The sequence below is a fragment of the Hippoglossus stenolepis genome, chromosome 13 (genome assembly GCF_022539355.2).
Source record: "Hippoglossus stenolepis isolate QCI-W04-F060 chromosome 13, HSTE1.2, whole genome shotgun sequence".
NCBI classification, from domain to species: domain Eukaryota; kingdom Metazoa; phylum Chordata; class Actinopteri; order Pleuronectiformes; family Pleuronectidae; genus Hippoglossus; species Hippoglossus stenolepis.
In genome coordinates, this window is record NC_061495.1 from 24,425,704 (window position 1) to 24,452,858 (window position 27,155).

At 42.3% G+C, this 27,155-nt stretch overlaps 1 protein-coding gene across 3 annotated transcripts in view; it reads left to right on the forward strand.

Moving 5' to 3' along the window:
* The window catches only part of slc37a1 (solute carrier family 37 member 1), a 103,040-nt gene that overhangs the window by 34,568 nt on the left and 41,317 nt on the right, over window positions 1-27,155 (forward strand). For all 3 annotated transcript variants that reach the window (XM_035174189.2, XM_047342533.1, XM_035174187.2), the window contains 3 exons: window positions 16,863-16,944; window positions 26,212-26,332; window positions 26,676-26,754. In XM_035174189.2, the coding sequence (XP_035030080.1) occupies window positions 16,863-16,944; window positions 26,212-26,332; window positions 26,676-26,754 (282 nt within the window). The remainder of the gene's footprint in view (window positions 1-16,862; window positions 16,945-26,211; window positions 26,333-26,675; window positions 26,755-27,155) is intronic.

The window sequence follows — 27,155 nt, forward strand, 5'->3', positions numbered from 1 at the left end:
GTGTATGGTGAATAATGGACAAATTTGAGTACCTCTAATACGGAGGGTGCATTTTAACACCCAAAACGTCTCTGGAGCTAATACTATCCACTTTTGTGAATAAGTCCTAACTTAACCAAGTGCTACTAAATATAGTGTTTTTTTTCTTTTTTTTATCCGAGGTATAGACGGAAGAGATGTCTTTAGTCTGCGGCGGAAGATGTGTAGACTTTCTGCTGTCCTGATGTCATTGGGGAACTTGTTCCACCATTTAGGAGCCAGGACAGCAAAGAGTCGTGATTTTGTTGAGTGGTTAGCTAGCAGTGAGGGAGCAACAAGCCGATTGGCAGATGCAGAGTGGAGTGGACAACTGGGGTGTAAGGTTTGACCATGTCCTGGATGTAGGCTGGGCCCGATCTGTTCGCAGCATGGTACGCAAGTACTAGTGTTCTGATATGGATGCGGGCAGCCACTGGTAACCAGTGAAGGGAGCGGACGAGCGGAGTAGTGTGAGTGAATTTAGGTAGGTTAAAGACCAGTCAAGCTCCTGCATTCTAGATGAGCTGCAGAGGTCGGATGGCACTAGCAGGTAGACCAGCCAGGAGGGTGTTGCAATAGTCTAGGCGTGAGATGACCAGAGCCTGGACCAGAACATGCGCTGCCTTCTGAGTGAGAAGGGGACATATTCTCCTTATGTTGTGCAGCATGTATCCACAGGAGCGGGTTGTTACAGTAATGTTGGCAGTAAGGTAGAGTTAACGATCGAGTGTCACACCCAGGTTCCTAGCAGTCTGAGTGGGGGTTACCACAGACTTGTCAAAGGTAATAGTCATGTCATGGGTGGGAGAGCCCTTCCCTGGAAGGTAAAGTAGTTCGGTCTTGTCAAGGTGGATTTTCAGGTGGTGTGCAGACATCCACTTAGAGATGTCAGTCAGACAGGCAGAGATTTGTGCGGTTACCTGTGTTTCAGATTGGGGAAAAGAGAGGATTAGTTGGGTGTCATCAGCGTAGCTGTGGAAGGAAAAGCCCTGTGAGTGAATGACAGAGCCGAGAGAGTTGGTGTACAGAGAGAACAGGAGGGACCCCAGTAGTGAGAGGACAAGGTTTGGACACAGATCCTCTCCAAGTTTCCCGGTAAGTGCGGTCGTTGAGGTAGGATGAGAGCAGGGAGAGAGCAGAGCCTGAGACACCTAGATCCTGAAGGGAGGAAATAAGGATCTGGTGGTTCACTGTGTCAAATGCAGCAGAAAGGTCTAGATTCTAGACTCCCAGTCGTCATCCCTTTTATTGACCGCATTGCTGCCAGCTCCTCCGTAATCTCAAAGTCTTTCGTCATCCCACGTACAAAGATGAGTAACTGGGCTGTGTCGCGGACATCACAGCTCTCATCCAGAGCCAAGGAGAAAAAGTCAAAATTGTCTACTTTCTTTTGCAGCTGAAGCTCGAGATTTCCCGCGATGTCCTCGATCCTTCTCGTTACGGTTCGTCTGGAGAGGGGCACATTCTCAAATGCTTCTTTCTTCTCAGGGCATATTAGTGCAGCAGAGTCCACCAAACACTCTTTGATCAAATCCCCATCAGAGAATGGCTTACTTTTTTTGGCGATTTTGTGAGTTATCACAAAGCTGGTCTTGACAGCTCCATCCCTGGATGTGGAAAGCTTGGTAAAAAAACCTTGTTGCTTCTGCAGCTTAGCTAGCAAAGCGTCCGATGTCCGTCTACGTTCTTCATCGGTCAAGTTTTTGTAATTTTCTCCATGTTTTCGTCTCGTAATGGCGATTCAAATTGTAATCCTTAAACACAGCGATCTTTTCTCCACAAACTAAGCACACGGCCTTCCCTTTGACTTCAGTAAATAACTACTTAGAAGTCCATGTCTCGTTAAAAACTCTACATTCTGTATCAATCTTTCTTTTTTTAACGTGAGCTGACATTTTTGAGGACTAACAGCTAACTAACATCTCTCCTAAACTCCGTTCGCCAACACATCATACGCTCGCGTGTATTCAGAACGTATGTGAGGTAAAAATGTTTTTTTTAAAAAGGCGCCTTCAAAATAAAAGAAATGTAGTTGTATTCTGTGCATGATGTACACTTATTTACGTTTGATTCCTAATATTCCATTGACCTCACGCGGGCCGGTCATGGACAGCCAAAGGGCCGGATGTGGCCCGGGGGCTGTAAAATGCCCAGGTCTGGTCTAGAAGGATGAGGACAGAGGAGAGAGAGGCTGCTCTAGCAGTGTGAAGTTGCTCAGAGACAGCAAGGAGGCTCAAGAGCTTTGGAAAGAAAGGGAAGAAGACAGACAAGTCTGTAGTTGTTTACTTCAGACAGGTTGAGGGTGGATTTCTTCAGGAGAGGGGTTACTCTTGCCTCCTTGGGGGGTTAGGGAAACAGCCAGTTGACAGGGAAGTTTTGATAAGATGAGTGAGAAAAGAAAGAAGGTCGGGAGCAATAGACTGGAGAATGTGAGATGGGATGGGGTCAAGGGGGCAGGTGGAGGTTACCAAGGTAAGAACTTGATTGGGAGACGGGGGTGAAAGAGGAAAGCGAAGGGGATGAAGTTGATGGAAATTTAATTACAAAAGGTGGATTTGAAAATGAGGAGCGTATGTCATCTATCCTTTTTGTAAAGTAGTTGACAAAGTGGCTTGGTGGAAGGAGGAGGGGGACTGGGGGGGTCAAGGAGTTTGGAAAAGATGGAGAACAGCTTTTTGGGGTTCGAAAATGAGAATTGAATTCTAGTTTGGTAAAAAGAGCTTTTGGCTGCAGAAATAGTGGTAGAGAAAGAGGAGAGAAGAGATTGATAAGAGCAGGGTGTTTAGATTTTCGCCAATTCTTTTCTGATGCTCGCATAGTGGCTCTGTCGGCGCACAGCGAGTCAAACAACCACAGAGCTGGGGAGTACTTGTGCTCCTGTTGTGAAGTAAGAGGACAGAGAGAGTCAAGAGAGGACAGAGTAGAAAGGAGAGTGTCTGTGGCAGATTTAGGATGCATGAGTGAGAAAGAGTCAGATTACTTGAATGATGGCGCCTCGAACGGCCGCCTCGGTGTGTTGGTGCGCACTTCTGTGTTTGTTTTTAGTCTTTAACTCAGTTAATTGTGACTCAACTCGGATTATTTTCACGATGGACGAGCTACTTAACATCAGGGACACAACACCATCTGATTTATTTCCCAACTTTCTCGCCTCTTCCGTGGATTTAGTGGATTTACTTATCAAAGGTGCCGTGGTCCTCGGTCACGCAGCGAGACTGAGGCGGAGACGGAGAGGAAAGCGCGCTGGGGCCCTGGTGCGCTTCAGGGAGAGAGGATTACGCTCGCCTCTCCCGAGTATACTCCTCTCCAATGTCCGCTCACTGTGCAATAAGATGGACGAACTGCGCCTTCTCATCAGGACAAATAGAGACTTTTCCCTTTCTTCTGTTTTGTGTTTTACGGAATCGTGGCTGACCGAATCTACACCGGACTCTGCCGCACAGCTGACTGGCTTTCAGCTGTTACGCGCGGACCGCGACCCGATCCTCTCACGCAAAGCAAAAGGCGGAGGGATTTGTTTCTATATAAACCATGGCTGGTGCAGCGACGTGAAAGTGATTTTACAATCCTGTTCTCCTGACCTGGAATCTTTTTTCATCACCTGCAGACCGTTTTACTCTCCCCGTGAATTCACTTCTTTTATCCTGGCCGGAGTTTACATCCCACCGCAAGCTGACGTGCGCGAGGCTCAGCGTCAACTCGCTGATCAGATACTAGGAGTGGAGAGAAGGAGAGAGAACACGTACTCCCCTGTTATTGTCATTGGGGACTTTAATAAGGGCAACTTAACTCACGAACTCCCCAAATACAAACAGTTTGTTAAATGCCCGACCAGAGGGGAGAATACTCTGGACCACTGCTACAGTACCATCAGCAGGGCTTATCATGCAGTTTCCCGCGCTGCTCTGGGTCTATCCGTCCACGCTCTTATTCATCTGATCCCGGCCTACAGACAGAAACTCAAACTTTCTAAACCTGCTGTGCTGAGATCTAAGAACTGGAGCAGCAGTGAAGCTGTGGAGGAGCTGCGTGATTGCCTGGACAACACAGACTGGGACATTTTTAGAACTTCTTCCAACAGCCTGGACGAATTTACAGATGCTGTGACGTCATACATCAGCTTCTGTGAGGACAGATGTATTCCAACACGCACCAGGGTGAGTTACAACAACGACAAGCCCTGGTTCACAGCAAAACTCAAACAGCTTCGTTTGGAGAAAGAGGTGGCCTTCAAGACTGGGGACAAGGATAGGTTCAGACTGGCTAAATACTCGTTTGGCAAGGAGATTAAGGAGGCCAAACGACAGTATTCAAAGAAGCTGGAACAACAATTTGCAGCCAACGACTCCTCGTCAGTCTGGAAAGGCCTTCGGGTGATCACCGGCTGCAAAACCAAATCCCCCCACTCTGTGGAAGACCTTCAACTTGCAAATGACCTGAATGACTTCTACTGCAGATTTGACAGACAATGGACCAGTTCTAACCCTACCCCACATTCTGAACCCCCCCACAGCTATCACACCTCTTCTTCCCAGCCTGGACAAAGACACTACCCCCTCCCACAAAATGGTCCCAGACTGCCCCCTCCCCCCCATCACACCTCTCTCCATTCAGGAGAGAGATGTCAACAAACTACTGAAGAGACTGAACCCCCGCAAGGCAGCTGGACCAGACGCTGTCTCCCCCTCCACACTCAGGTACTGTGCGGACCAGCTGTCTCCAGTGATCACGGACATCTTCAACACCTCACTGGCTGAATGCGTGGTACCAGCCTGCCTCAAAACATCCACCATCATCCCCGTTCCCAAAAAGCAGAGGATCACAGACCTTAATGACTACAGACCAGTCGCCCTGACCTCTGTAGTAATGAAGACCTTTGAGCGCCTTGTGCTGACCCACCTCAAGGCCATAACCAACCACCTCCTCGACCCACTGCAGTTTGCCTACAGAGCCAACAGGTCTGTAGACGACGCAGTCAACATGGGACTCCACTTCATCCTCCAGCACCTTGACTCCCCCGGCACCTACGCCAGGATCCTGTTTGTGGACTTCAGCTCCGCATTCAACACTATCGCCCCAGCTCTTCTCCGAGACAAGTTGACACAGCTGAGCATGCCTGAGCCCACCTGCAGGTGGATCACTGACTTCCTGACAGACAGGAAGCAGCGCGTGAGGCTGGGCAAGCTTGTCTCTGAGCCCCGGACCATCAGCACTGGAGCCCCACAAGGTTGTGTGCTCTCCCCTCTTCTCTTCTCCCTCTACACCAACAACTGCATCTCCAGCCACCCCTCTGTCAAACTCCTGAAGTTTGCAGACGACACAACCCTAATTGGATTAATCTCCAATGGGGACGAGGCCGCCTACAGAGAGGAAGTAGACAGCCTGGCTTCCTGGTGCAGCCAGAACTTCCTGGAGCTGAACGCTTCGAAAACTGTAGAGATGATAGGAGACTTCAGGAGGAGCCCAGCCCAAACCGCCCCCCTCACCATGTGCGACTCCCCAGTTAAAACAGTGGAGTCTTTCAGATTCCTGGGGACTATAATTGCACAGGACCTGAGGTGGGCTGAGAACATCACCACCATCATCAAGAAGGCCCAGCAGAGGATGTTCTTCCTGCGGCAACTGAAGAAATTCAACATGCCGCAGAAAGTGATGGTCGAGTTCTACACGGCCATCATTGAGTCCATCCTCACTGCATCAATCACCGTCTGGTTCGCTGCCTCCACTGCCAAGGACAAGGACAAGGGCAGACTGCAGCGGATCATTCGGTCAGCTGAGAAGGTCATCGGCTGTGACCTGCCGGCTCTCCTACACCTGTTCCACTCCAGGACCAGGAAGAGAGCAGGCAAGATCATTGCTGATCCTTCCCATCCCGGCTACCACCTATTCCAGAGACTCCCATCTGGAAAAAGGTTCCGGGCCATCAAGACCACAACCTCGCGCCACCTGAACAGTTTTTTCCCCATGGCAGTGGGGCTCACAAACAAGCCCCCTGCATCACACTGACCCCCCCCCGCACATAACTTATACAGTGGGGCAAAAAAGTATTTAGTCAGCCACCAATTGTGCAAGTTCTCCCACTTAAAAAGATGAGAGATGCCTGTAATTTTCATCATAGGTACACTTCAACTATGAGAGACAGAATGGGGGGAAAGAATCCAGGAAATCACATTGTAGGATTTTTAATGAATTAATTGGTAAATTCCTCGGTAAAATAAGTATTTGGTCACCTACAAACAAGCAAGATTTGTGGCTCTCACAGACCTGTAACTTCTTCAAGAGGCTCCTCTGTCCTCCACTCGTTACCTGTATTAATGGCACCTGTTTGAACTCGTTATCAGTATAAAAGACACCTGTCCACAACCTCAAACAGTCACAATCCAAACTCCACTATGGCCAAGACCAAAGAGCTGTCAAAGGACACCAGAAACAAAATTGTAGACCTGCACCAGGCTGGGAAGACTGAATCTGCAATAGGTAAGCAGCTTGGTGTGAAGAAATCAACTGTGGGAGCAATTATTAGAAAATGGAAGACATACAAGACCACTGATAATCTCCCTCGATCTGGGGCTCCACGCAAGATCTCACCCCGTGTGGTCAAAATGATCACAAGAACGGTGAACAAAAATCCCAGAACCACACGGGGGGACCTAGTGAATGACCTGCAGAGAGCTGGGACCAAAGTAACAAAGGCTACCATCAGTAACACACTACGCCGCCAGGGACTCAAATCCTGCAGTGCCAGACGTGTCCCCCTGCTTAAGCCAGTACATGTCCAGGCCCGTCTGAAGTTTGCTAGAGAGCATTTGGATGATCCAGAAGAGGATTGGGATAATGTCATATGGTCAGATGAAACCAAAATAGAACTTTTTGGTAAAAACTCAACTCGTCATGTTTGGAGGAGAAAGAATGCCGAGTTGCATCCAAAGAACACCATACCTACTGTGAAGCATGGGGGTGGAAACATCATGCTTTGGGGCTGCTTTTCTGCAAGGGGACCAGGACGACTGATCCGTGTAAAGGAAAGAATGAATGGGGCCATGTATCGTGAGATTTTGAGTGAAAACCTCCTTCCATTAGCAAGGGCATTGAAGATGAAACGTGGCTGGGTCTTTCAGCATGACAATGATCCCAAACACACCGCCCGGGCAACGAAGGAGTGGCATTTCAAGGTCCTGGAGTGGCTTAGCCAGTCTCCAGATCTCAACCCCATAGAAAATCTGTGGAGGGAGTTGAAAGTCCGTGTTGCCCAGCGACAGCCCCAAAACATCACTGCTCTAGAGGAGATCTGCATGGAGGAATGGGCCAAAATACCAGCAACAGTGTGTGAAAAGCTTGTGAAGACTTACAGAAAACGTTTGACCTCTGTCATTGCCAACAAAGGGTATATAACAAAGTATTGAGATGAACTTTTGTTATTGACCAAATACTTACTTTCCACCATAATTTGCAAATAAAATCTTTAAAAATCCTACAATGTGATTTCCTGGATTTTTTTTTCTCATTTTGTCTCTCATAGTTGGAGTGTACCTATGATGAAAATTACAGGCCTCTCTCATCTTTTTAAGTGGGAGAACTTGCACAATTGGTGGCTGACTAAATACTTTTTTGCCCCACTGTATATTATTGGCACTATCCCGGAACCAATCACTGCACCTTAGCACCGCACGTGCCCATAACATATCCTATTGTTTTTTCTGTATATATTGTTGTTTTATGTCCGATTGTTGTTTTTATGTCCAAAGGCACCAACCACACCAAGGCAATTTCCTGTATGTGTAAATATACTTGGCAATAAAAAGAATTCTGATTCTGATGAAGGGAGGCCTGATAAAACACAGGAGAGGGAGCAAATGTTGCGACGGACAGGTACAGAGTCTATTGATGTGGTAGGGTTGTCAGTTTGTGAGAGTGGGAGAGAGTAAGATATGAAGAAGTGGTCAGAGACATGAAGTGGGGTTACAGTGAGGTTAGATGTAGAGCAGTTTCTGGTGAAAACATAGTCAAGGTGGTTACCAGCTTTGTGAGTAGGAGGGGAAGGACTGAGTGAGAGAGCAAAGGAAGAAAGTAAAAGTAGTAGGTCAGATGACTTCTCTGTCTGGATGTTGAAGTTACCCAGAAGGACAAGTGGAGGGCCATTTTGGGATGGGATGTTCGATAGGAGGACATCTAATTCTTCCAAGAAATCTCCAAAGGACCTGGTGGGTAACTGTTACAGCATGAAATTCAAAAGACAATAGGGTAAAATGCGGCAGCGGGTAGAGAGAAAAACTCCATTTAGGGGTGATGAGTAAACCTGTACCACCACCCCTACCAGTGGTTCTGGGTGTGTGGGTGAAAGAGAAGGCAGAGGAGAGCGCAGCAGGGGTGGATGTGTTGGCCGGTCTGATCCAAGTCTCAGTGAGAGCAAGGAAGTCAAGCGATTTGCTGGGTAGCAAAGCCAGAGATGAAGTCTGTCTTGCGTGTAGCTGACTGGCAGTTCCCCTGTGACAAGGTGTTGGGTATGTGGGGAACGGGTGGGATAGATGAGAGGAAAGGTTACGGTAATGTTGTAAACGAGTGCGAGGCCTATAGTATCTACGAGTAGATATGCGAACAGGGACGGAAAGTATACACATATTCAAAAAGAAGGAAACAGAGCAGCGTTACACTCAGCCTCCCCCGAAGACTCCTACGAAAGACTCATTTGTCTATATCCTCCAACGAAAGACTCATTTGTCTATATCCTCCAAAGAAAGACTCATTTGTCTATATCCTCCAACGAAAGACTCATTTGTCTTTATCCTCCGAGTCTTCACTGACACTGTAGCTGACGCTTCAAACAATTCCTGGTTTTTAACACCAGAGTCGACGAAGATTGGCTACAGCTGCGCTGACCACACCCCCTGCTAATGAGTCAAATCAGGCACCAGGTGGTAATGGCCCAGCAATAGAAACTCGGCAGAGCTCAACAGCAAGAGACACTTCTCACCTTAATCAGTGAAGAGGTGAGTTTAACAAAATCTCCTAATTTACCAAAAACTGATTAAGGACAAAGTCTATTTACCTCACAGGTAGAAAGTAAAATAGAACTTAGCCCTTGAAAAAAAGTGAAATAAAATTCAAGCACTTTAACTCTTACTGCTTCTCTTTAACTCTCAAACACTTGAGTGAAACAAAATCCTAGCCCATACAATTCAAGGTAAGACAAAACATTACAAACTAGCAATCTAGTTAACCTAAGACAGCAGATAAAATTGTATTCTAGCTGAGAAGCTTATTTACAGAATATACACTACCGTTCAAAAGTTTGGGGTCACCCAGACAATTTCGTGTTTTCCATGAAAACTCACACTTTTATTTATCAAATGAGTTGCAAAATGAATAGAAAATATAGTCAAGACATTGACAAGGTTAGAAATAATGATTTTTATTTGAAATATTAATTTTGTTCTTCAAACTTTGCTTTCGTCAAAGAATGCTCCATTTGCAGCAATTACAGCATTGCAGACCTTTGGCATTCTAGCTGTTAATTTGTTGAGGTAATCTGTAGAAATTTCACCCCACGCTTCCTGAAGCCCCTCCCACAAGTTGGATTGGCTTGATGGGCACTTCTTGCGTACCATACGGTCAAGCTGCTCCACAACAGCTCAATGGGGTTGAGATCTGGTGACTGCGCTGGCCACTCCATTACAGACAGCATACCAGCTGCCTGCTTCTTCCCTAAATAGTTCTTGCATAATTTGGAGGTGTGCTTTGGGTCATTGTCCTGTTGTAGGAGGAAATTGGCTCCAATCAAGCGCTGTCCACAGGGTATGGCATGGCGTTGCAAAATGGAGTGATAGCCTTCCTTATTTAAAATCCCTTTTACCTTGTACAAATCTCCCACTTTACCAGCACCAAAGCAGCCCCAGACCATCACATTACCTCCACCATGCTTGACAGATGGCGTCAGGCACTCTTCCAGCATCTTTTCACCTGTTCTGCGTCTCACAAATGTTCTTCTGTGTGATCCAAACACCTCAAACTTTGATTCGTCTGTCCATAACACTTTTTTCCAATCTTCCTCTGTCCAATGTCTGTGTTCTTTTGCCCATATCAATCTTTTCTTTTTATTGGCCAGTCTCAGATATGGCTTTTTCTTTGCCACTCTGCCTAGAAGGCCAGCATCCCGGAGTTGCCTCTTCACGGTAGTCGTTGACACTGGCGTTTTGCGGGTACCATTTAAAGAAGCTGCCAGTTGAGGACCTGTGAGGCGTCTATTTCTCAAACTAGAGGCTCTAATATACTTGTCTTCTTGCTGAGTTGTGCACCGGGGCCTCCCACTTCTCTTTCTACTCTGGTTAGAGCCCGTTTGTGCTGTTCTCTGAAGGGAGTAGTACACACCGTTGTAGGAAAATTTCAGTTTCTTCGCAATTTCTCGCATGGAATAGCCTTCATTTCTAAGAACAAGAATAGACTGGCGAGTTTCACATGAAAGTTCTCTTTTTCTGGCCCTTTTGAGAGTATAATCGAACCCACAAATGTGATGCTCCAGATACTCAACTAGCTCAAAGGAAGGCCAGTTCTATAGCTTCTCTCACCAGCAAAACAGTTTTCAGCTGTGCTAACATCATTGCACAAGGGTTTTCAAGGGTTTTCTAATCATCCATTAGTCTTCTAAGGCGATTAGCAAACACAATGTACCATTAGAACACTGGAGTGATAGTTGCTGGAAATGGGCCTCTATACACCTATGGAGATATTTCATTAAAAACCAGACGTTTCCACCTAGAATAGTCATTTACCACATTAACAATGTATAGAGTGTATTTCTGATTAATTTAATGTTATCTTCATTGAAAAAAACAGTGCTTTTCTTTGAAAAATAAGGAAATTTCTAAGTGACCCCAAACTTTTGAACGGTAGTGTACTTATTCAAGTAAATCCAAGTAGTCCAGTAGTATGGCGTGATGCTCAGTTTGAGAGCAATAAAAAGATTTAGAAAACGTTCCACAAAGGTTGGAATGTTTCTGAGGGGCATTCCAGAAATGTGGTTAGCCTAACCTAACATGGATTTGGGCTGTTGCAATTTACCTCAATTTTTGGGATAAGTGATCTCAGATGGTTCAATCAGTTGTTTAGTATTTTCTCTCGGTGAGTTACGCTTATGTGTGGTCAGTGAAAGCTCCATCAATGGAGCTTTGATCTACAATTCATTATGGCAACCGATAAAAGAGAATCTATGCTAAAGATGTGAAAGCAGTTTTGTTGTTGAATTTCAACCTGAGGTGAGTTAGAGAAAATACCACCTCCAATTTCCAAAGTCATCCATTATCTATACCCTTTATTCTTAGAAGGCTGCGGGGGGAGCTGGAGCCAATCCCCGCTGACATAGGGCGACAGGTGTGGTACACCCTGGACAGATTGACAGCGTATCTCAGGACCAATACACAGAGACAAACGACCATCCATACTCACTTTCGCACCTGCTGTCAAATTAGAGTCTCCAACTAACTTAATCCCATGTTTTTGGACTACAAAAAATAATGTAGAAATCTCAGAAAGAGCCACATGTGAGGGATCCCTCTCCCAGGATGGACAGAAGTGCAATAGATGCCACGTGTAATGGAGAACTTCAGAAAAAGTACAAGTATTTACAGCATTGATTAAAATATACAGTTTGTAGCATAATGGAAGGGAAATGAATTGTGAAGTGAGGAGGAGAATTTTAAATTCTATTCTAGATTTAACCGGAAGCCAGTGTAGTGAAGCTAATACAGGAGAAATGCAATCTCTTTTCCTGGTTCTAGTCAGGACATGTGCTGCAGCCTTTTGTACAAGCTGCAGAGTCTGTGACAACTTACTGCTGGAGCCTGATAATAATGAATTACCATAATCAAGTCTGGATGTAACAAAGGCGTGGACAAAATTTTCTGCATCTTTTTGAGAGAGGACATGTCTGATTTTTGAGATGTTACATAAGTGAAAGAAGGCTGTCCTAGAAATTTGTTTTAAGTGAGAATCTGGATCATCCTGACTGTTTCATTGGAAGCAAGGGCAATATCATCTAGCGCAGCTATATCATTAGATAATGTATCTCTAAGGTGTTTAGGGCCAAGTATTAGAACCTCTGTTTTATCTGAGTTTAATAAGAGAAAATTGCGGGTCATCCAGGTTTTTATGTCCTCGAAACATGCTTGAAGTTTAGTTAATTGATTACACTGTTCTGATTTTATTGATAGGTATAACTTGGTGTCATTCGCATACCAGTGGAAATTTATAGAGTGTGTCCTGATAATGTTTCCTAGTGGAAGCATATATAATGAGAATAAAATTGTGCCGACCACAGAACCCTGAGGAACACCGTGGTTAACTTTGGTGCGCACAGATGTCTCATCATTAATTTGCACAAATTGGATTCGATCTGAAAAATAAGATGAAACCAGTTTAGGGCGGATCCTTTAATGCCAATTAACTGTTCTAGTCTCTGTAATAAAATTTGATGATCAATAGTGTTGAATGCTGCACTAAGATCTAACAGAACGAGGACAGACACAAATCCCTGATCTGGAGCTATTAGAAGGTCATTAGTGACTTTTGCCAAGGCTGTCTCAGTGCTATGATTAGCTCTAAACCCCCCGACTTTATGGTCTGATAGATCCGGATTATGTGGAAGTACTATTAGATGTTCAATTTTGACACCGTATGTTAGTACAAGGTTGAGTGTGTGGTTATAACAATGAGTAGGTGGGGGAACACACTGACTGAAACCAATTGAGTCTAATACTGAAATGAATACACTAAGGCTATCATTATTATTGTCAACATGAATATTAAAGTCACCGACAATAATAACTTTATCTGTTTTTAGGACTAGGTTTGATAAAAACTCTGGGAATTTGGTTAAAATTTCAGAATAAGCCCCCGGAGCACGGTTAACCACAGCAAATATGATTGGCTGTTTTGATTACATGGATAGGCGTTGAAGACTAAGATCAATACTTTCAAATGAGTTGTAGCTTAGTTTAGATTTCAGTGAGGGACTATAAATAAATTTTGTGATTTAGACTAGTTCATTTACTAAAATAGCCTTTGATGACAGTGATCTTATGTTTAAGAGTCCACATTTAATTGTCTTTGTTTGTTTTGTTGTTGCAGAGGTTTTTGTGGATTCTCCCTCTGTTAATGTTTGATTTTAATAATGTGGGAGGGGGGACAGAAACAGTCTCTATGGGGTTGTGGTTGTGTGACTGATACAAAGGGAGCGCAGAGAAGTGTGTAGCACTGCAGCTCTGCGTCCTGGCCCCAACTCTGGGTTGTCATTTTGTGTTTATAGACCGAGTTATATTCCTCTATAAGTGAGCTGCTCCATCCAAAGTGGGATGAACGCCGTCTCTCCTAACAAGACCAGGTTTCCTCCAAAAAGTTTGCCAATTGTCTACAAAGCCCACACCGTTTACAGGACACCACCTCGACAGCCAGCGGTTGAACGACAACATGCAAAAACATTTAATCACCGGTCGTATTAGGAATTATAGCAATTATTAGCATTAGTTTATGGTTTGGATATAGAAACCTCTTTGTAATGTAGATCATTATGCTCATCAAGACCAATATGCTTTTGTGATTAATTGTAAAACACACTACATGTTATACGATGACATGGTATTAAAGGAGACAGAGCTCAGCTCCAGTGGCTCTGACCTGCCAGTGGCAATTATTAGTCAGAATCTGTCTATTGCCAAGTATGTTTACATAGATACAAGATATTTGCTGTGGTGTGTTTGTGCAAGTATAAATATAAAATATAAAAAAATATTAAAATAGGAAACAAAATTGAATATAGAAATATTATAAGCACCAGGGATGAGATTGTGCAATATGTTGTAAATAAACACAAGAGAATGGATTGTGTAAAGTATAGTAAGTCCGCTATTGTCCACGAGAAGTTAAAGTGTCACAGTCACAGACGGAGACATCAGTGCAGTCCAGGGATATATACAACCTATAAGGAGGGATGCGAACAATAGTCAACACTTGCTAGAGGCATGGAGTTCCTGTGTCCGTTAGATTCCTGATCCATTGTCTTAACCTGTTGTTCAGGTTTTCTATGACAGAAATACTCCAGAGTGGACAGCGTCGTCACTTGAGCTAAACAAGGCACAGGATTGGCCTCTCCCCCCACCCCAGGAGATGTTGTCAGAGTATGTGCTGTGTATTATAGCAGACCCGACTAATCGATTACTAAATTAGTTGCCAAATATTTTTATAATGGATAATAATTGATTAAAATGATTAGTTGTTGTAGCCCTAATGAGATTGTAATCATTTTTTTTTTTAAATTTCAATTGTACAGGGCCTAATCTGCACATATAGTATCTTAAGGCCCTTCACACAGTAAGGTTGAGTCAATTGCCAATAAAAAAATAATTATTAACCAACTATTTTGATGGTTAAAAAACACCATCACTACCTCAAGTAGTTGGGGTGAGAAGAGACAAATTGGTAAAGTGGTGAGGTGGAGGAGAGCTAGTTCTTATTTTGATTCAGATTCAACCCTGATCAGATCTCCTTGTCCTGTTGTTGTGTGTCTATGTTTTTAATGAAAATCAGTTTTCCATTCAAATGTAACACACATTTTAACTGAATTTCAAGAAAATATGTGATGTGAAAAGTGGAAGATAGTTTGTCGAGATGAACAGTTGGTGAATCAATTTTTTTAGTTAAGTGTCATTAAACCATTAATGAAGAAGATGTTCCAGCAAAATGTCATTATTTAAACAGCACCAGTCAAACCATAAACGGAAAAATATAGATATACTATTAAAGAAATATGGGATTGCTGTTTGTTTCATGTATGAAAAATCTCACAGATCTTAGTTTTCATCTCACCAGTGGATGTATAAGTCACATTATTCATGAATGTCATGAATACATTTATTAAGTCTGTTTTCATTACACTTTGTCTAATTGTGCTATACCAAGTTTTCTATTTCCGCTAAACCTTTCTGTCATTATTTCAGTTTAAAGGCCTTATTAACACCTACAGTATGGTACAACCACACAGGATTTCACTTATTTCACTTATGCTAACCAAACGTTTTTCTCTGTTTGACTTACAACTCACAGTTACACTTGTTAGACTGGAACAAAGTCCATATTTACTATTCCAATAGACATAGCAAACACTTAACTTGTCATAAGAGGAAATGCAAAGTTGTGATAACATCAACAGTGGCTCCATGTCATTAAGTGCCAGGAATCCCTATTGCTACACAACTTCCCATTTTATTTATTTATTGGTTTAAAAGTCAGTTGAATCCATCATCCAGGAGTCCTGATATACATGACTGATATGATGTATATTCTGAATTTAAAACATTAAGTGAAGTGTAAGTTTGATATCTAACTATTGTTTAGTATCAACCAGCTGAATATGATGCAGTATTAACTTATTTACCAGATGATAAACAACTTTTGTTACACTAGTAATTAACATAAACCTTTTTACACCTTAGATAAATTTATGGCAGAAGTGCATATGAAAAGTAGTTGTTCAGTCAGTCACTAACTCAATTCTTACAGCTTGTTAAAATAATGTCATTCAGATTGTGGCTTTTTTAATTTGGAAATTGTACTCCTTGAAATACCGGTTTAAATATAAGAAAATAATTCGGCCTATTCAGCTCTTGTTATCATGCATCTTCTCATGGCCGTTTACTTTAACTCTTGAGAGGCTCTTCGCTTGAGGCGTCCTGTTATACCTTTTTAGGCCTGGAATCTCAGATTATATCATTAATTTGACTGTCTTATCAGACCATGTAAATCTCTCTTTAATAAAATTACTAGGCAGTAGGCTATATTGTGAGATGGCTTTTCATCTGTATCTGTAAGAGCCTGGTAACATTATGTTTTTAGGACATTCTGTTGAACACTGGTGAATGCTCTGAGAAAATGTCTTCAAAATGAACAGACATCTTCACTTGGAATCAAAACATCGAAGTGACTAGGTTTTTGTGGTCAAAGTTCAAGAACACTGTTCTGACTGTTCAAACCACATTTGTAGCCATGATTCAAGAATTGTAACACCAATTGAGACAAAAGCTAATTTTTCAACTTCACCGACCGGTGAGATTGTGACTGCATTTCACATTTGGTCAGATATTGAATTTGGTACACTCATTTTGGGTTCCCAACTTTAAACTGTGTTGGTTGTATAGATCTTCTGTGCTTCTGGTGTGTGTGAAGTGCCCATATTTTTTAATTAGTAGCTTCTTTGCAGCAATATGAACTTCAGGTGATTGTCACTGTAGCTCAGTGTTGACTACAGTGTCTCTTAAGTACGTATTTATCACTAAAAACTATTCACTGGTATCGTACATGCTAGTAATAATGTCCTTCTTGCTAAAAGTGACACTTAATAACATCTATTAAATTCATTTAAAATCTACACTACATTTACTATACAAGTCGGTGTAGCACACAGCATGGTGATTGTAATCAGAATATTCTCTAAAAAAAACACAAAGATCAGTATATATTAAGTGATTGTAGAGATCTACTTACCAATCAAAATGGTGGCTTTACCAGAAATTCTGTGTCTGTTAAAGTTACACAGATATACCCAATTACCATCTTCTTTATTTGACTGCCAATGTCATTGTATCAGTTGCTACTTTTGAGATGGGGAGTAATCTGTGTGCAGTGTTCTTGGATATGTTTGCTGTGGTTTCAGCATGTCCTGCTGACAATGATGAGAATAAGCAAGCTTGTAAAAAATGACCAGTGTATTGCTGGTTTAATTTAGTTGGGTGGTGGTGTTTGAATTTTTTTCTGTTGTACCTCAATTCTCATCACTTTCTTCTTGTGCTTCCTGTCTGCAGGTACAGAGCCCTCACCTTTATCCTCACCTTTCTGCTCTATACCAGCTTCCACCTCTCCAGGAAACCCATTAGCATCATCAAGGTAACAAACTGGTTGTTGTAGTATACAGCATTCTTCTACAGATACACCAAGTTTTCCAGACAGTGATAGACCCCAGTCTAAGACTGACGACAAAACTAAATTGAGATTTCTACTGATAATGTTACTGAGGGAAAGTAGTTATTTGTTTAAGTAACTGATGCTCAGGGCAGCTCAGCAATGTTAGAAAGATAATAGCTGTACACTACATAGGAGGTGGAGGTGCAGGTATGTCTGCCCTCAGTACACTAAGAGGTTTGTCTACACTGAACTTTATTATTTGAAGTTATTATGAAACACAAGCAAAACATGAAAGTATACATTGCTATTGTGTTTTTCGGATTTGTTTTGCTACATCAGTCAATAAATCGGTCAAATGAACTGCACTCACACACACAGTCAGGTTGTGGACCTCCAAACTCAGTTAGTACAGTTAAAATCTACTGTCTGCGCTGAGACAGTTTTATGTGTTGTTTTTTGCCTCACTTGTTTAAATAGTAAATGGAATGCACTTGTATAACCCATTCACTCACACACATTTGTACTGTGCTTCATATTTAGTGCACACATCCCATCAACAAACTAATGGAATAACTATCAGGAGCAATTTTTTGGGTCTTGCCCAGGGATACTGACGTGCAGACGGGAGTAGCTGATGACAGACTATCTCCTGAGCCACTACCACTAACTTACCCCTTTTCCACCAAGGCAGTTGCAGCTTTTTGTGTTTCAATGGCCAAAGAACTGTCTCTTGGCCAGAAAAACTGGTTCCAGGGTAGCACCAACTCGTTGATGAAGGTGCTGTGTGTCTGTCTGCGTGTCAGTGCAAGTGAGGGAGGAAGAGAGCGAGCAGAGTCGGGGGTGGTGGGCTGAGTAAAAGAATGAATGCACGCAGCTATGAAGAAAGATTTTACTCATTGAAAAAAGTATTTATCAATAATTGTTGATCAGTGTTGTTAATGTGGCGGTAGTTACAAAGGAATCAATGTTTAAACTGTAGCGGGTCAGCTGAGTCTTTGTGTGTGTCTGCGTGTCAGCACAAGCGAGAGAGAGCGGAGTAAGGTTGGACTGAATGAATATATGAATGAATTAATATACACTGTTAAAAAAAATAAGGGAACACTTAATCATCTCAGTATAACACCAAGTCAGTTAAACTTCAGGAATATCAATCTTTCCATTTAGGAAGCACAAGTGATTGTGAATCAATTTCACCTGCATTGGTGCAAATTAAAGTGACAACAGGTGCAATAGAAAGGCAAAAGCAAGACAACCCCCAAAAAGGGAATGGTTCTGCATGTGGTGGCCACAGACAATTGCTCTCTCCTTATCCTTCCTGAATGATTCTTCTCTAGTTTTGTGTTCCGCTAGTGTCTTTGTCACTACTGGTAGCATGTGGCGGTACCTGCAGCCCAAACAGGTTGCTGAGGTAGTCCAGCTCTTCCAGGATGGCACATCTATACGTGCAGTCGCAAGAAGGTTTGCTGTCTCCCAGCACAGTCTCAAGAGCATGGAAGAGATACCAGGAGACCAGCCATTACACAAGGAGAGCTGGACAGGGCTGTAGAAGGACATCAACTCAGCAGCAGCATTCTCTTCATACATGAGAGCAGGTTCACACTGAGCACATAGGACAGGCATGAAAGTGTCTAGAGATGCCGTGGTGAATGTTATGCTGCCTGTAACATCATCCAGCATGACTGGTTTGGTGGTGGGTCAGTGATGGTCTGGGGAGGCATAGCCTTGGAGGGTCGTACAGGACTCCATATCAAAGCCAACGGTACCCTGACTGCTGTTAGGTACCGGGATGAAATTCTCAGAGCGATTGTCAGACCTTACGCTGGTGCAGTGGGCCGTAGGTTACTCCTGGTGCAGGACAATGCAGGACTCTGGCCTCATGTGGCCAGAGTGTGTAGGCAGTTCATGGATGACGAAGGCATTGATGCCATTGACTGGCTCTCATGTGAGGTATTTTGGGGTCTTGTTGCCACTCTCCCCGTCTTCGAGGTCTTTCAATGTATGCACGTGGGGCCGCAGGGAGGTCCCAGAACAGAGCCATACCACCAAATGTAAATGATGCATAGGGAAATAGTTTTCTTTGACTAAAGTGTTCCTAACTGAAATTTGGTTATTGCAACCAAAAATGCAATCAAAACTTTGAAGGTTTACTTTGAAATAGGAAGTTCTCATTTGAGTGTACATGCTTAAATCAAATGTCATATGTAGTTGGGGTTTAGATCATTACATTAATGTTTCATTGGTAAAAGTAATTTGAATTGTACGTTTTCCTTCAACAGCACGCCCATGGCCATATCGCCAGGAAGTTCCACTAATTTATCTATACATTGTCCAATCTGTGCAAGACATGTCTGATGACCTGGCGTGACCATATCTATATGCCAAAATTCAACATATTCATAGCACCACCTACTAGCAACAGGATACACGCCTCAACAGGATGTGACATTTAATGTAACTTCTTCATTAACTGTGCAAATGAATAATGAAATACCAACCTAAAACCAACCTCCAGTAACTACACGGAAAAAGCAGCACACGGACTGCGAGGGACCGGCCATCGCTGCTTGCAGCTTTAATTACAGGATTGATTTTAAAATGATTTTAAAGTCAGGCAAGGGCTGGCCCCTCCCTATATTTCAGACCTTTTATCTCCCTACAGCCAGGACGCATTGCTTGCCATTCTGAAGTCTAGGCTAAAAACCAAAGGAGATAGAGCCTTTGCCGTGAGGGCCCCTACTTGAGGACAATCTGCTAGAAGAGATTAGACTTGTAGAATCGGTTACCTGTTTTATCTCACTTCTGAAGACACAGTTTTATAAAAATGCTGTCTATGGCTTTTATTATCTGTATCTTTATTTATAATTATTTAATATTGTTTGTTGTAAAGCACTTTGTCTACTTTGTCATCTTCATCTTCTTCTTTGTTCGGTTTATTGGCAGATGGCAAGCAACATCAAGGTGCATTACCGCCATCTACTGTATATTACTACTCCTTCTTTGTTCAGTTTGTTGGCAGGTGGCAACCAACATCAAGGTGCATTACTGCCATCAACTGTCTTCTTCTTAGACAAGTTCTGTTATGCTGTTATGCTCTGCCCACCAGTGGTTGGCAACCAGCGCCAAGGCGCATCACCGCCGTCAATAATCGTTACTCACCATCATCTTCTTCTCTTTCTTTGTTTGTTTTATTTGCAGGTGGGAACCAATGTCAAAGTTTATTACCACCGTCTACAGTGTTGGTGCACTATTCCACGCCATATTCTGTTTCTTTTTCTTCTATGTTTGGTTTGTTAGCGGGTGGCAACCAACATCAAGATGCATTACCTCTGTCTACTGTGCACCACTTGGTGCACCATTCCCGGAGGTACTGCAGTACAAGGTCAATGCATGGTTACATCAAACCCCCAAGGTGGGTGGGGCTCTGATTAAAAAAACAAAAACATTATTTTTCATTGTTTGGTTTATTGGTGGGTGGCATTCAACGTCAAGATCCATTACCACCATTTACCGTGTTGGTGAACCATTCCTAGAGGTACTGCAATACCAGGTAGATACGTGAAGTGCACAGAGCAAGGCCCTATTCCATCTCCCTCCCCATCTTCTTCTTTGTTTGGTTTATTGGTGAGTGGCAACCAACATCAAGATGCATTATCGCCATCTACTGTGTTCAACTGCTCAGCCCTAACTCTTCTTCCTCTTCTCTGTTCGGTCCACTGGCAGGTTGCAATCTTTGTTTGGGGGCATGATTAGTAGCATGAGGGGAATCAGAAGGGAATGGCAGTATCCAGTACTAAAGATGGGGGAGGATGCAGCAGTCTCTGTTGAAGAGAAGGCAGAGATGATACCAAAAGCACTTATTCCATTCATAACTGACTGAGGATGGCAAGGATGAGTTTAGCTCATCCTGAAAATCTTTAGAGAGGGGACAGTACTAACAGTTAAATGGATGCATCATTGAATTTGGAAGAAATGAGGAGAGCAATAGAAAGATCTGGGCTAACATCTCCAGGGAATGATGAAATCAGTTATGCAATGCTAATGGTGATGAGTGGTCATCAAGACTCCAAAAGCACTATATAAATACAAACCATTTACCATTTAAAGCATCACTGAAGTTGTTAGTTTTGTATAATAAGTTATACAAGTTGCCATTTGGTTGGAAAGAGGCGTTGATTGTTCCTATCAGGAAACCAGGGAAGGATTCATCAAATCCAATGAACTATAGGCCAATAGCACTGACATCACATATGGGAAAAGTAATGGAAAAAATTATTACGGGAAGATAAGCATTTTATATGGAAAGCAGAGGAATCTTATTTTGCCATCAAAGTGGATTTAGGAATTTTGGAAAAGAGGGGACTTTAGAAAGAGAGACCATGCAACTGGTCATATGCTAGGAAACAGAGGTTAATAAAGAGTCTGTAATGCCAAAAAAGCATATGATATGGTTTGGAAGGAGGGATTAATGATTAAATTAAACATGATAAGGATAGCAGGTAGGACATATACTTGGATCAGAGACTTTTAATTTGATATGTTTATTCAAGTAAGAGTTGGGATAGCTTTATCAGGAAGGTATATGGTGGAAAATGGTACTCCTCAGGGTAGTGTCATTAGTTTTTTTTTTTTATGCTTCCCTAAACAACACCGTAAGAGCTTGTGCATCTTCGGAGGGTCGCTAAAACATCAAACTTTCCCTTTGTGAAGTTACAGATTCATAACAGGAAGTCCGCGTCTCTACCGGAACTTCACTTTCAAAATAAAAGCATCTAATACAAAAACGGAAATGAGAATGTCTGACGCTAAAGCGAGCTAATATTTCACAATAAAATAACACAAAGACACTTCAACAATATTAACAATAACATAAATTTGGTTATTTACAAGAGGTAATTAATGTTGTAGCAAAATGCTTCAAGTTCTCAGTGGAAAAAACTAAAGCATTAATGTAATTGAGGGGTTCAGTATCTTTCCCAGGGACACTAAGGCATGCAGATGGGGAAGACTGAGGATCGAACCGCCAAACTTCTGGTTGGAGGACAACCACTCTCAAGTCTTCAGGTTTTTGGGTGTGTGGTTGGATGCTCAGCTCACATGGAATGAAGATATAATATATACAAGGTATTCTCCAAATGTAAAAATATTATTAATGTGATGAGATGTCAAACAGGGTCAGGATGGGGAGCGAGCAGGTCTTCAATGAAAAATATTTATGCAGCCCTCGTTGGATTTGTGCTAGACTACGGTTGTATCGCTTATGGTTCAGCAGCTAAAACATTGTTAAAGAAGTTGGAGGTTGTGCAAGCTCAAGCTTTGAGACTCTGCTGTGATGCTTTCAGATCAACTTATTTGTCTGTTCTTCAAGTTGAGGTCGGTGTTGTGCAATAATGCATTAAACGTGACACCATTAAATGGTGTGCCTTTCAGCATTCAATAAATTTGGTTATCAAAATAAAATATTGAATATTAATATTAAAAATATTAAATAATAACTTTAATTGATTAAAGTTACCTCGGGGCACCACCCTTCAAAGGAAGGGAAAAGATAGCCAATTTATTGATTAAGTCTCATAAAAGTACTAACTACAAATGTGGAACTCTGATTAACAATTAAATTAATAACTATAACCAAAATTACCATATAGATAGTTAGCTAAGTTGAAGGATATAGAGTTCTTGACAGTGTAGAGGTTGGCAAGATTCACACTTATGCAACATTAATTAAAAAAACATTTGTGAAAGAAAAACATTTATTATGAAGATAATAAAGTATAAAAACACAAATTACTAACGGTGTACTTACTATATATAGATGTGTATGTGAGTAAGCTTGTGTGTCTGTGTGTCTGTGAGTGAGCGTGCTTCCAAAATGGTGGCTGGCCACTCCAAAGATAACGCCGCCCCCCCCCCTTGGAATGTTTACGACATGTAGCGGGGGTCAGAGAGATGGGTGCTGAGATATGCGTGTGTGTGTGTGTTGGTGCCAAGTTAGAGAAAGAGCGTAGAGTGAAGAGCATACATAACTAACATTAACTTTCAAATAACTTGTAACCAAAATATCACAGCAACACAAATCAAGCTTATAAACATCACAAGGAATCGAATAAACAGTCTTTGCTTAGCCTAGTATAATTATTAAGCCCAGTTGTGTTACCCGTCCATGGAAAGGTAAAAAAAGTTGATGTGCTGTTCGAAGTCCAATGATGTCGTCTTGCTGGGTTGCGGCTCCTGTTTTTGTAGTTCTTCTGTGCGAGCAGCTGTTTTGCTGTTCGTTGTTAGGCAGGACCTCGTGTCGCTGCCTTTTGGAAGGTTTCGCAGTCAGCTCCAGTCAGGCCTGCTTGAAGGTTGTTAGAGCTTGGATTTGGAGGAGGTTTCCCTCGCTCGGTGAAAAGCTGCACCTCTCCTCCATTGTAGTTGAGCAGAAAGAGAGGTGACCTCCTCTCGGAGGGTTGCGTGGAGAGAGGAATCGAAAAGAGACTGAAGAGAGGGGGGACTTGGCTTATATTGGCCTGGTGACCTCATGGGTTATGGGGCCCAGAGTGACCAATAATGGTTGAAACTTGTGTCTTCGGTCGGTTTTCACACCTCTGTGTGATGTTTCAAGCACCCTGGGAGACTGAGTTCTGGAGGCTCTGGTTTGTCTCCAGAACAAAGGACATGCGGCCATGCTTTGGCTACACATGTAGGCCGAACTGTAGTTCACAATTACCAGGTCCCAACATGGGTGATATGCCTTTGTCTCTTAGGCGGAAACAGTTGATGATGAATTACTGGGCAAATCTTAAGGGGCATTCTGAAGATAAACATCCAACAACAATCAGTAACACCAACATGGCTGAAAAGTTGAAAAGTAAAGATTGTGGCAATATAGTAGTTTCGGTGGAAGATGTATTGCATACATTATACAAAACATTTATTCCAGTATATACAGATGGATCCAAAGATCCTATTACAGGAAAAAAAATGGTTTTGGTTTCATTATACCAGACTTAAAAGTTTCAGTGAACAGGAGAACCTTGGATCATTTGTCAATTTACACGGAGCATGGCAGCATTACAGTGGGTAGAATAGTTACTAGTGGTGCACCGATGTATCGGCCGTATATCGGTAGCGGACGATATTCGCCTCGTTTACTGCCATTGGCGTATCGGTAATAAACTTGACTTTCACCGATAACATTGGCCGATGTTCATTGGTATGTTTTCTGCAGCCTGCCAATCTGGCATCCAGATTATGGTACACTGACGCCGGGTTTACACCGGGCGCTGAAGCGCCGCGCAGCGCAGCGCAACGCCAAGGAAAGCCAGGCGCCTCCCATCCACCCCCCTGTTAAACCTTTGTGCGGTTCACATGGGCTGCGATGCGCCGCGCCAGCGCCCTTCACCGATGGTTTCGGCGTGCAAGTGAGCGTATTGCGCCAGGAAACAGACTGAAAAATGATTTTAAACGATATAAATGACATATTTTATATGATATAAATGATCAAATATGCATCCCATACTTTGTATTCCCCTTCTGTTGTCCTGGAGTTTTAATTTTCCCAATCAAGTAATTAAATGTCCCCCTCTGCCCATACACTACAGCCACACAAGCAGTCATAGATAAAAAGAGAGGGGGGGGGGGCTAAAGGCTTGCTTGGAGAATACGTCATTTACCCCCGACACCCGGCACACACAACAACAAGCGGAGAATCGCGGGCTGACCGGCGCGGAGAAATGCGCGCTTGAGAATGACGCGGGGCGGCGCGTCAGCGCCCGGTGTAAACCTGGCGTTACACACCAAGAAGGTGTTGCTTTTCTAGTCACTTTTAAATTATTTAATTTAATTTGTTTAACATTATATTTTTATTGGGCTGTTATTTAATTTAACAAATATAATATTTGTATTGGTCTACTCTATGTTACTGTAAGTACAGAAAGTAACATTTTTGTCATTGAGTAGGTAGTTGTATGGCAGGCAGTTTTCATCGAAAAATATTTTTATTTTATTTGTTGTAATCAGAGCCTCCTATTGTGTTGTGTTGCACAGCAGGCTAGTAGTAGCACTGCATCTTGACTTGAATTTATATGGCATTCCCTAAGGGTTTATGCTAGTGTTTTGTAAGGCTGCATTGCAAGCATCTGTTTACAGTTGAGATGATGTCTTGAGTAGGCCTGGTGATACTGTTAAATGTTTGGCTGAATAGGTGTCTATGTCCATCCATGGCATCTAAAGTTACACTTGTCACTTTTTTTGTTTTTCATATTATTCAAGTAATAAACAAATATCGGTATCGGCCAAGAATTTCCATATCGGTGCATCCCTAATAGTTACAAATCAGGAAAGTTGTTTTCTGTACAAATTTGTGGTCAGCATTAATGTTGTTAAAGTAATTTTCATCTAATAATAGCCAGTTTTAGTTATTGAGATATTTGAGACTGTCTGGATTTCAAAATATGAATATTGTGAGTACTTTTATGTGGATACTGGCACACAGAGGAATAAAGGGCAATGAAGGAGTGGATTTATTGGCTAAGCAAGCACTAAATTATGAAGAAGTCATGGAAATTTCACTTAGTAAATCGGAAGCAAAAACAATAATCAAAATAAACATTGGGATGTAGCTCACACAGGGAGATACCGCAGGAGGTGAGCACCAAAGAGGAGAACATCTTTAGTAGGCTGAGGATAGGACATACTAGACCCAACAATACACTTCATTTAATAACAGACATCCAACAAGATTATGTGATTACTGTCAAATAAAGTTGTCAGTGGAGCATGTAATGCTTCATAATAATAAGTATGTTAGAGAACGAATCTAAGGGAGACAGAATTGGACAAAAGAATTTAATATGGCATAGATAACTCTGATTTATGCTAAAACACAGAAGAGCTGCTTTCAGAAATGCACTGGACTCCTTGGATCCTCCGTATTTTCTCCGGAGGAGGTGCATGTGTGAACCCAAATGTCTAAGTGAGACACTCCGCAATTTCACTTACTGTATCTGCCTGACCTTCTAGTATGAAGTCTGTAGAAATTCAGGAGAAGTCGATGTGTGAACACAGCAGGGTATCCCGGCTGGATTCACTGCAAGCGAGTAGGGGGGGTTGTTGATGACTCTTCTGACACTGAAAAAAGAGAAAACTAACACAGACTTAGATTAAATGTTTATATCCCATTAATATATTTGTATTCCTCACAGTCTGTGCCTGATACACTTCCTGTTTTCTTGTTAACTGATTGGTGCACATGTTTTGAATTGACAGAGTGAACTCCATAAGAACTGCTCATCTGTCAGTGAGATGTCCACAGCTGCCTCCAGCAGCAGCCAGCAGGCCTCTCTGCCATCTCTACACAACGACATGGACTGTAGCTGGAAGCCTTTTGGTATGTATCTTGACATTTCAGGCTTTTTGGTTGACTTTATAAAGTTTGAGTTAGAGGTTTGGGTGCACTAGATGTACTGAAGTCATTTTAGTACTGTTGAAGTAAATTATACTTTTGATCAGCTACTGGAATACTATCCCTTTTCGCATTTACAAGTCTGATAAGAAATGTAACAATTTGATATTGAGATATTGGCACTGATAGGAATTACATAACTAATTACTTTTAAAAAATTGCAGCTTTTACAGTTTATGTTTGGGTTTTTTTATCATGGAAGACCCTGGCAGCATAAACAGCTGTAGGTAAAGTATCCTGAATATACAGTTTTACTTGATATTCTCAGATAAAAGCAACTACAAACAGCTGCTGGGAGCCATGGACTACTCTTTCCTCTGTGCCTATGCTGTTGGAATGTACCTCAGGTGAGATGAAGTGGACAGTTTTATTTAAAGCAGAGTGAATTGAGTCAGTCTAAGTAAAAGAGTAAAAATCAGTTAACAGATAAACATTTCACATTCAACCCTAATATTCTTTATTTATTTATTTTTTTTCAACAAATTTTCCCCAAGCTGAAAATAGTCTTGCAGTCAGGTAATACAAAACACATTCAAAAAACATAATCAATTGATAATATAAAACCTAGCCTAAATGATTCATCACAATTAATGCTAACTATCAGATGGTAAACAACAACCACTGCTCAGGTTGAAAGGATGGGTGAGGGAGGAGTTACGCCCGGGCCACACAGGCTGCTCCTAGTCTTGATGACCACTCAAAGTGCTTTACAGTTTTTGCCATTCACCCATTCACACACACAGTCATG